We start from the raw sequence: 11,421 nt of genomic DNA, 5'->3' as shown, positions 1-11,421 counted from the left end.
AATATGCTTTATCTCATTCCCTATCGATTACATGTTAATGCGAACTCGTGAATTTTAATCAAAAAATCAGTTGAAACATTTAGAAAAGTTAAACATTTTGTCGGTTTTATTGTCAAAGCTGAACTCACATGTTCAACCTCCAGTCAAAGTCAGAAAACAACAATACAGTACATTACAGAAAGCGAGCACCGGGCATTAGAGTAAATAAAGACATGTGCAATAAAAGCTATAAGCAGATTCTGCTCTGGTTGGCAAATGGCTCTGATTACATCATAAAGGACGTAGAACGGACACATCACTTCATTGGATAAATAAAGTTTAAATGGAAAAATGAAAGGATTAGGAGTACAACAGACATCGTGTGGTCAAAGTTGAAAGTTAAAGTAATCATTGAGTAAGATAATTTTGCGTCAGCCTGTGGAGATTGTTCAATGGTTAGTGATTTGTGATAGCTGGTGTGCTTTATCATGCGTATCTTCTACCTGCGACATCCCTCATCTGTAAAAAAGATGATTACATGATTACTAATTACATTTAAACGGCTTTACTAACAATAAATACAACACCCCTCCGAAAAACTGGTCATTCATCTCACCTACCTGTTTGTCAGAGGCGGAGTCTATCCTCGGCTGCTGGGAAGACGGCCGACTCCGATCCGATCGATTGGAACGCTAACTTTTCGTCGTGGCAACTCAACCTTCCTGTAGGGATAACCACAAAGAAAGAAGTCTTGATTGATTTGGGTTATTGCATATTCATGAACTCAAAAACATGAATTTCAATTTATGTTTGTAATTCTCAAAAAAAATGCTGGGTTATTTTCAACCCAATGTTGGGTCAAAAATGGACGAACCCAGCCGTTGGGTTAAATAAACCTAGAAAATGTTTATATTAGACTGAACAATGGGTTAAAACAACCCAGCATTTTGGGTTGAAACCACCCAGCGAGTTGGTTTTTGACCCAACATAGGAAAATAACCCTTTGCATTTGTTAAAGTGTACAAAAAAATTGTGTGTTTATGTTTACGAAATTGACAGGAGTGCCAGTTTCCTTTTCCTGTGTTAGCAACGCAAAGGTCACAGGTTCGATTCTTAGGGTTACAAAATCACTGGGTTCAAAGCAGACAATGTTTATTAAGTATCAATGGAAAGTCACATGGGGGTTTCCTGAGCTTGTTTATCTGGACCCATGACAGTCGAAGTGTTAAGATTTGATAATGCATTACATAGTGCTCATACTGTTGTTTCTGGCTTCTATCCTGATGTTATCGAGTGCTTGAGATCCTTTGGATATGAACTTTGTAAGAGCCTCGGGCCATGCTGAGTTCCACAGTGTGTTTTGTCCAGCAGGGGAGATCAAATCATTCACAGAGATAAAATGAGACCCATTTTGATCATTGACTGGAAGTCTAACGCTCCAGTCATCACAGTTGGACCGTTCCTGACCGTAAATCGGTATCGGACGCTTGTTATGTCAGACAAAACCGCAATCCACAGCACTCTGTGACTCCACCCTGGTAATGTAAGTAACTTAAACTGTGGGCTACAGACAAAACATTAATTTGCACTTAGTGAACTTAAAGACTCACAAACACGCACATACAATGCTACCAAGCTGTGCGTGACAGACTGCAGCCAATAAAAACTGTGCATCGAATGTATGGTTCATCTTCAGTTCTAGATCAAGTGTGTTAGATTTCTGGGAATTCAAGTCTAACTTTTATTGCCAATGCTCAAGTCTTTTTGGATAAGTATGTATGTGTATATCAATGTCAAAACATTTATCTTGATGTATATCTTTATGTCTTTTTCTACTGTACCTCTGCTTGTTGCTCTTGGGATCCATGGTGCTGATGGACAGCCGGTCAAGTGGTGTGTTGGATCCGGGAAAACTGCGTTTTCTCTTGGTCTCAATCACATCGTTTTCCAGCCGGACCAGCTGGTCGAACAGGAGCAGTTTTGCGTTTACGGTTCCTGGGGTCTTCTGCTCAGGTTGACCTCGCTGGACACGACGGTCTTCCACGCCAGATGTTCTCACATACTATACCAGAAAGAGGCGGAAATAAGTGTTAAGTTAAATATTTATATATTCTGTTGAGATTTTTTAGAAAAATCATAATATTTTTTGCATTTGTCCCTATCACTATTATTTTTTTGGATAAAACCAACCTTTAAAAAAAGTTTCCAGCCAGTATTTTTTGTGATTTTTATTAAAGTTTCACAAAGTGCCTTCCAAGAAATTTTTTATTCTATACAGTAAATATATAAGCATACAATATATGAAAAGAAAGAACAGACACTCTGCTTTCAAACAAACAAACACAAAGTAAAAAAGTTTCATCCTTCATTTGTTCTTTTTTAATCACCTCTCAAATATGCAGAGTTTCCCGCAGAAAATTTGTTAGTTAAGGTGGTAGGGTTGTGCGTGTGGGCGGGCCGGGGGCGTGGCAATCAAAGGGGCGGGACGTACGCGTCATGATGAAAATATATTTTTTTAAACACTCAAATAAAACTAAATTTTGAAGAAACTATGACAGAAAATGAACACATACTAGATTATTAATGAATTAAATGTTTTATCAACTGGCTAGTTATCCTCCAGACATTGACGGATCATGTCTTCCTCTCATTTTCGGCCATGTGGTGCGCATGCCCTGTTCGCTATTCTTCGAGATGCACTTGACGGCCTTTTGTGCGGCAAAATTTTTTTGGGACGACCTTGTTAAGGTGTTAGGGTTTCCCAGCTTAGGTGGGCCGCCCGAACTGAAAAGTGCTGTGGGAAACCCTGAATATGGGTAGGTTTCTTCAAAAATACTAAAAAACTGAAATAATTGCATTTTTGTAGAGATCAGATTCAGAAAGACGATCAAAACATATATGGAGTTTCCAATGTTGATGAATTAGTTGGTGCTTCAGTTTTTTATAAACTGGGTCCTAGCAGCACAACCTAGTGGATAATAGCAGATTTATAGATAAGCGTAAAAACTCGGGAAACGTCATTGGCAGGAAAACATTTTCTCTTAGGATATCTCGTCTTAGGCAGGGAAAGAGTTAAAAGTCTCATGCTGGTCTAGATGGTTGATCAGTTGGTGCCATTCTTGTGTTAAATATGTTATCATTTTGTAACACCACAGAAAATGTGATATTAACCACACAGTCAAATTTGAATGATTAAAAAAACGGCAAATAAATTAAATAAGTAATGAAAATTTTGGAAAAATTTGGCAGGATTCTCTGCTCTCAAGCTCTGTGGGCGTGTTTGCTGACAGAAACCACGCCCACTCAAAGGAAATTGCTGTCTCTCTCTACTTTCAATTACATCCTGAATCGTGGATGCTCGTGATTGTGTTAAGAGGCGGGGCCATGCTTGGTGGCTCCAGTGCATCATCAAGCCACTGTTTTAGCCCTGCCCAAATAATCCTGAACACAGAAATGTGGAAAAACTGTTTAACGGTGTAACTTCACAATTCCGTACCACCTACTTCAGTTTTTGTGACGTATTTTAGCAATACATTTCTAACATTTATAATGTGCTTAGAAACAACTCTCTAAAATGACTTTACACCGACTTAAATGATTAACCCAATGCGGCCCTCCAATCTTCTTTATCCGGCCTGCCGGTCGTCTTTGTCTGATTTAAAATCAGCGTAATTACTTTTACCTTTCCACTGTACATGATAAAAAACGGCCGAAAAACTGGAAAGAGAATCAGAAATGGGCTGCCTGGGATGCCAACCATCTGCGGGTGCGTAATTATTGGATCCAATTTGAGCTTTGATGCATAAAAGAAACAAACTTGTGCAACTAAACCATGTGACACACCGACCGGAAGTGATGTATTTCAGTGTGTTCCAATCAAAACACTGTGTGCAAGGTGAAAATTATTAATAATTTTTGTTTAACTTCAGTAACACTTTAATCCTTTAAAAACGATTGATAAGTAAATTAATAAGGCTGTTTGTCTTGACACGGATTTTACTTTACTTTACTTTACTGTACTTTATACTTTATTAGTCCCGTCACTGGGAAATTTGTCTTGGACAACGTGCAGGTCAGTACATACCTTATAATACAGCATACATTAAAAACACATAAAAAATTAATAAAAAAATAAATACATAAAAACACAATGGCAGTTCATAGTATTTTCCCACTGTTTAAAGCTTTGATTGCAGTGGGAACAAATGAATGTTTAAATCCACTTGACCTGCTCATCAAGACCCTGTATCTCTTTCCAGATGGTAGTAATTTAAAATTATCCTTCAGGATAGGAGTCTCGTCCCCAACAATTTTCTTGGCATGGTTTAAAATGGCGGCATCAAACAACTCTTGTACCGATTGTATTTATGATTAAACCGAAATTTCATTACGACTGCCACTAGGGGGCGAACTCCGACCGTCGTGTCTGGATGTAGTGTACAATTGAAAGGCGGTTTAGCCTACATATCTTTAAAAAAAGAAAACATGAAGTGCAATTTTAGTCATTAGGAGAAGACTGACTATATGTTGTGAATACTTAAAATGTAACAATTTATGAACGTTAAACAGTTATAAACAAAACAAGTTTGAGAGCTCTACATGTCTTGATTATTTTCACTTGCACTTTTTGTGCAATGTTTCTAGTTGAACTATGAACTATTAAAATTTGGTTCCTGCAATGTTAAACTGCAATTGTTAAAAAAAAAAAAAAAAAAAAAAAATAGGAGTTTTTAGTAATACAATATATGTGCATACAAGAAGTGTGCATCTTTTTTCGAAATGCATGTTACTTTTATTTATGATCTGTAACAAAAATAAAAAAACAACATAGTTATAACATATAGTATAATAATAAATAAATAAATATATATATATAGGTCAAAGTAAAAAATATAATAGTTAAAAATAGGGGTAAACATCATATTTACAATTTTCAAATCTGGCCCTGGTAGAAGAAGAGTAGTTGAAGACCCCTGATGTATGCTATGATTATAGCACCTCAGTAACAGGGACTTCTTTTGAGGCATATTTATGGTAGTTTGACAATACCATTTGTGTTGTTTTATAAAAAAGAATTAATATTTGATTACCATAATGGTAAGAATGAAATGCAAATGTAACTTTTAATTTAAGACACACTGCTAAGGTTTGTTCCTTCTATTTTCAGATGGAGAGACGGAAGGAGCGATACATCAGGTGACCCTTTATGATGAACAGACAGGTAAATCATCTTCATAAGAAATATGAAATAAGTGACCTAGTCTGTAAAAACTCATTTTTTGTGACTTACTGTTTCTAAAATCACCCTATATAAAACATTCTGTGGAAAATAACATTGATATTAGGTCATGTCAAAGATTGAAATCAATGTGAAATTAATGACTCAAATCAAACTTTAATGCTTTGTTTTTTTTGTGTGGATTTCACAGACAGGGTCACATATTAGTGATTTATTCCTTACAATATGTGTGTAATGTATATGTGCTGTATGTCTGTTCCCTTACTATCTATAACCTGGACTCACCTCTGGTCTTTCCTGGGGTATATGAAGACTTTCAGTACTGCAGTGGAACAAGGTCAGCGTTAACAGACCTGAGAGCAGCACACATCCACAGCCCAACATCTACAATGCAAGCAAAATCATTATTGACTACAATGCAACATGAATACCTACTAACAGGTACAAGGTTTTTCTACGCTCAACTGGTAGAGGATTACATTAGCAGCGCAAATGTTATTGGTTCGAACCCCAGGGAACACACACTGACAAAAATGCATACCTTGAATGCACCGTAAGCTATGAAGCATCTGCCAAAAGCAAAAAGGTAAATAAGATAGGGCAAATAGGGCATTCATTTATTCATGTGCAGCTACTAGACAAGTAAATTGTACAGTTAGTATATTATCAGTCAAGCACACACACACATCAGCTTCAGCACCGTGTTGAATTACTGTGATACAGGGTGGTGTTTATATTCATTCAGACTCCATCTGTGAAAATACACTCTGACTGGGCGGTCCGGCAGTCGTGAGAATGCTTTTAACACACACACCCTCAACACAAACACATGAACTCAGCCCAAACACACACTCTGACCTGCACCCCTACCTGTGTGTCCCCAAAACACACTCTCAACTGCACAAAAAACACATCCTTAAGGTATGACCGACTGTACATTTGATTCACATTTCCTACGAAGATATTTAACAGTATTGTCTTTTTAAATAGAATTTACAGTAATTATATTATACACATAGGCACCTGCTTCTCGATCGCTTTGCAATTTTTAAAGTTAATTTCACACTCGATTTGTTTATATTGTACCTATGCATAATAAAAGGTTACTGCCATCTGCTGACAGATTTGTTGAATTACAGGGCACCAGCAACAATAAGGTGATGCTTTAGTTAATATTTATTTAATCGATTAAAATTCAGCTTAAATTATTTTAGAAATATATTAATAAAATAAATGCTATTTATTTACTATCTAGTAAAATATTTATTAGTTAAGGATATTAGGACTTTAACTAAAGTTCAGTTACATACAACACCATGCATATAAGGTGAATATTGCATCAGCTTGCAGTAAATTCATTCAACTTCTTATGCATTGTTGTGAAGTTTAACATAAAATAAATTTTATGACAAACAGTATAAATATGAGGAAAAAATGATAGAAAAAAGGAAAAATTATAAAATGCATATAATTTATGGTATGCCAAGATACAATAATAAATAATGCATTCACCACTGAGCTTTTATAAATGATTTAAAATTGTACTTATTTTAAATAATAATAAATAGAAAATACAATAGTGTAAGTTTTAAATACATGCAATATTTGTAGCAAAATATAATGTTGTAATTTCTTCCTTTAAAGCTCATTATCGAACTCTTTAACCCCCTTAAAATACCGTGGGAGGGACACTGCATTATTTGACAGAAAACGTCATCAAATACAACAACTCAAAAACTAAAACCTAAACATGTCACATATCTTCGGAAAGCTGAAATTCTTGTTATTTGAATGATGTAAACAGTTTTAAGATACAATTCTTGTCCTTTTTAGGCATTTTTTTGCTTTTTTCAGGAATGCTAGGGGTGCAAAGTTTCTTTTAAACTTTTAAAACTGCTTTAACATCAACTTCTTATTACGTTTATCAAATTTAGATCTAAACATTGAGCAGTCAACAGTTTTTTTTTGCTCTATTATTAAATCTCTCTTTAAATAATTATCCTGTTTTCTATCATTTCTTTTTCCCTATTTTTATTGCATTACTTTATGTCTCTACTGTTAGTTGTAAAATCTATTTTCTGTAAATCAACAATGCAAACTGTAAAAAACGCTACATAAATCAAACCAAATTGAAAAATCGCATTGAACTCTGTGGTTCAAGCTTTCTTTGAACTTTTCACATCAGTCATTTGATCAAGTGTGTTTGTATCTATATCTGGTACTTCAGGTCTGAGCGCCGAGGAGTTTCTCTCCTGCCCCACGACTGGGGAAATGCATTGTCCAGCAACATGGGCTAACTTTAGCATTTTCCGTCCCCAAAAATAAACAACCCCGACCATCTCCCATTGCCCACGTACACTTAACTGGACACTCTCACAAACACACGTTTAAAGACACACTCTCAACACTTCTCTGATATCAGACATGATTTCACACCTCTGTGTCACTATTGCAACCATGCAAGAGGATGTTTCCAAAACTTAAACACGCAATCCAGAAACCAGCGTACAGTCCTGTACCCATACCAAACCTCAGCTTGAGTTCATTTTTGTGACCCCAATCAACCTTCAAATACATCCCGACACCTGCCGGGTCACCTTACCACCCAAACACATGCATACAGCTCTGTAGGAACATGCAGGTAGAACTTGCTCTCTCTCTCTCTCTCTCTCTCTCTCTCCAAGGTTCCTTACCCTTAATCTGATTTAGTTTCAGTCACACGGGACGGACAGATGGACACACTGCAGTTCCTGGAATTTCTCACGTTCTCTGCCTTTGCTAGATCCTGCTGTTGTCTTTCCCCCGTTTTATAGGCTCTCGCCGGGAATCTCCACTCCAATCGGTGGTCGCGATTCCTCTGACATCATCCACTGGTGATGGTTTTCCACTGCGGCTCACCCTGGAGCTGCTCTCCTCTCTCATCCTCATTACAATTACAAACTAATAGCAACCCTTGGGATCAGATGGACAAAGTTCTCTCTATGTGTGCGTGGGTCACCTGTCTTTCACTTGTATCCTTTGCTTCCGTTTGTCTGTACTGCAATCCTATAGGAAAGAAAATTCACAGGAGACTTCTTTAATACATGTTTCTCTAAGAAAAATGAAAACAAATCCTGCAGCTCGGATTTGTCCCCTAAAAACAAAGTCTTAAGTAATCCGACATGTCTTCCCAGGTGACATCTCATCTCAGTGTGCTCAGATTTAGATAAAAGTTGGGATTTCACTAGAAATGAATTCAAGCATTTCTTATTATAATCTGATCTATGCTTTACAGTGATCTTTAAGATATCTGTATCTTAACAATTGACTCACTTGTAAATATTTCTATTTGTCCCAAGGAGAAAAAAACATATAGCTTATAACTACAATGCAAAGCCAAATCATGTGCATGTGTTACCTATACTGTAAGCGGCCGTGTAATAAACCCCACAGTACGTGAGCCAATAACTGAGCGTGCGTGTTGTCACGTCAAACTGACCAGGCCGATGACAGTAATTGAAGTCATTAACCGTAACTATTTTGTAATTCACTCACCAAGTCTTAACTGTGCAAACAGTTAATCTCAATCTCTTTTTCTCTCTGAGATGGTTAGGTTGGGTTATGCTTCCCAGCAGTCTGTCTCGTCTTCTCACACTATATTTATCTGCACACACGCACATACACACAGAAGCCATCTCTCTTTACTACCACTGTTAAATAAAGAGTCTGTCCACCATAGAAAAATTTCCACAGAGACCCTACGATGACCCCCCATCTCTCTTTTCCTCTGTAAAGGTGAGACGCAATCAGACAAAGCGTGCATGAATGCATGGATGTGCAGGTCTAATAAATCAATAACCGTGTGCCTTATTTTGCACAGAAACTGAACTGGCAGACGGTTTTATCCAGAGTGACTTCAAGGTAAATTTTATGGGATCGAACCCATGACCTTTTGCAAATGAGCTATAGAAACACCTTACACTGTCGAAAAATTTTCCATAGCTGTCACTTGGGTCATCCTTAGGTGCATATTGCTACCAAAGAGTGCATATTATTACCTCAACTGTTCATAATAGTAGGCCTACCTTAAAAGTAGGGGTGCGCGGGGCAAAAACTAACGCGGGGTTAGCTGTAACACGGACTGTTTACATTGTTGCACAAGGTTGTTGTTTTTCCGGGATTTTGTTCACGCTGCTAAAAGACGATCTCCCACAAATTATTGGAAATGTATGTTTTTTCAGAGAGTTATTGATGAACGAGTGTTTTGGTGGCATGAAAGTAAATGTTTTTCATCATATGTTTTTTTTCGGTTTCTAAGTTCCAATCATTTTAATCAGTGTCTTGTTGACTAAAACATAGCATCGTTTTGAAATATGTCTGTAGCTCTTAGCAACTTTTTTGGTGGGCTTGAAAATATTTTGTCCCAGTGGGGTTATTTGTAACGCTGTGTTACAACTAACCCCTCAGCAGTTATGATATGAAAATCGCTAACGTTAGCATAATTCTTGCCGTTGTTTTAAATAGGCTACACATGAATGATTACTGGCTGCCAACAAAATAAATGTGCCTGTCTTATCAAAAATCATGTGTCAAATGTATTTTTGTTCATATCTTTAATATTGATTGAATAAAGTCACATCAAAGATTGAAATCATAATGAAATGAATGGCTAAAATCCTACTTTGATGCTCATTATCTCAGAATTTGATTTTTGAACTGTAGTATGGTTATTACAGACTGGGTCACATATAAAAAATATATTTTTTTTCATAACTGTGCTGCTTTTTCTCACACATTTAGACATTTATGTCCATTTATAATTGAACTATTGTTAGAAAAGGGCTGGATGAATGAATACAGTGTGGATACCTGTCTATTATAGACAGATATATAAACAATATCCACTTCAATTATATAGACCGTTAGTGTTGAAATATTTGCCTGCAAACTTAATTTTTAGCAAGTGTTACAACTAACCCCCTGTCTGTTACAATTAACCCCACCTATGGGGTAAGTTGTAACGTTTGCACTTCGGTCACGTTTGGTGTAATTGTCCAAGAATGGTAAGTACTAGAAACAAACTTCAAATGTTCATTTGTAGCAGAGATGTGTGTGTTGCCTGTGTAAAAAAATATAAGTAATCAAACTCAAATATTTTTTGAATGATTGAGCCAAAACCAAAAAGCATTAGGTTGCGCCCCACTCTCCGCTACATATTGGTACCAAATGTATACATGTCTGTGCCTAAATGGTACATATTAGGATATTTTTGAGATATTAAAGATCTTTTTCATATGGCTACGAGAGAAAAACAAAGACGATGCATAATGCAGAATGGTAAGAGACTAAGAGAAACAAAAAGAGTGAGAAAGGAAACCTGTTTCTACACTTATTGAGATGTGGATCTGCAAAGTTCCGTTACCCTAAAATCCTCAGGGTGAGGACCGATCTGTGTGTATAGCGACCAGACTCAACACAACCCTATTTAACTATAATCAGACACGAAGATGTGTGTGTCCAAGATTGTATCTGTGTTTTTGATCGGTTATCTTCGAGTCTATCTGTTGGCACGGTTCTTGTTGAGACTGCGTGCTTGCGTCCAGGTGGATATGACACGAGGATCTTTCTAATTGTGAGTCTTTGCCGTTGCGTGTGTGCGTGCAACCGAATATCTCCTGCTGCTCTGCCATTTACCGTTGTGTGGTGTCGGAAACGTCTCCATGACAATGCTCTTTAAAAAGAGGAAGACAGTCATGTCTTTACCGAGCTGTTAGGATCCCCAAGCTCTCTTGAACATGATGGCTTTCACAGCGATCCCAACCATTGCATGACTGGGAAAATACATCATTTTAAAAGAATGAATATGCATATCTAATGTAGCCTATTAATGGTCACGTTCTTTCTGATCCATCTTTTCCAACTTTAGTTAGTGTGTAATGTTGCTGTTAGAGCATAAATAATACCTGTAAAATGATAAAGCTCAAACTTCACCGCCAGGGGATATATTTTCTTAACAGAAGTCTCCTTTCAAAGCCTACAGCGAACGGCCGGTTTTGGACTACAGCCCTCTACTTCCCGGTTGAATGGCGTCAAAGCAAGCGAGAGTGTTTGACTAAACTCCGCCCACAGGAATACGTCAGTCGCCACGTCAGTGGCTGCTGTCGAATCACAACACACCATACTAAACAAGCTACACAATCAGAACTCTTTTACGTTTTCTGAAG

General features: G+C 37.1%; 1 protein-coding gene across 2 annotated transcripts; it reads right to left on the bottom strand.

The window, feature by feature from the left end:
• Positions 1-84: 84 nt before the first annotated feature.
• Positions 85-11,282, bottom strand: ostn (osteocrin). Of its 2 annotated transcripts, none has more exons than XM_065280071.1 (5): positions 11,161-11,282; positions 5,504-5,602; positions 1,821-2,041; positions 600-701; positions 85-498 (listed from the first exon to the last, which is right to left on the bottom strand). In XM_065280071.1, the coding sequence occupies exons 2-4, from the start codon at positions 5,600-5,602 to the stop codon at positions 620-622; spliced, it is 402 nt and encodes a 133-aa protein (XP_065136143.1). In that variant the 5' UTR covers positions 11,161-11,282; the 3' UTR covers positions 85-498; positions 600-619. The 2 variants fall into 2 exon arrangements, with proteins under 2 accessions (XP_065136143.1, XP_065136142.1); XM_065280070.2 differs by lacking the exon at positions 11,161-11,282 and adding an exon at positions 7,912-8,142.
• Between the last annotated feature and the right edge of the window lie 139 nt (positions 11,283-11,421).

This window comes from Paramisgurnus dabryanus, chromosome 8 (assembly GCF_030506205.2).
Source record: "Paramisgurnus dabryanus chromosome 8, PD_genome_1.1, whole genome shotgun sequence".
Lineage (NCBI taxonomy): Eukaryota > Metazoa > Chordata > Actinopteri > Cypriniformes > Cobitidae > Paramisgurnus > Paramisgurnus dabryanus.
The sequence above is the reverse complement of the archived record's forward strand: the minus strand, read 5'-3'. Positions and strand labels throughout refer to the sequence as shown.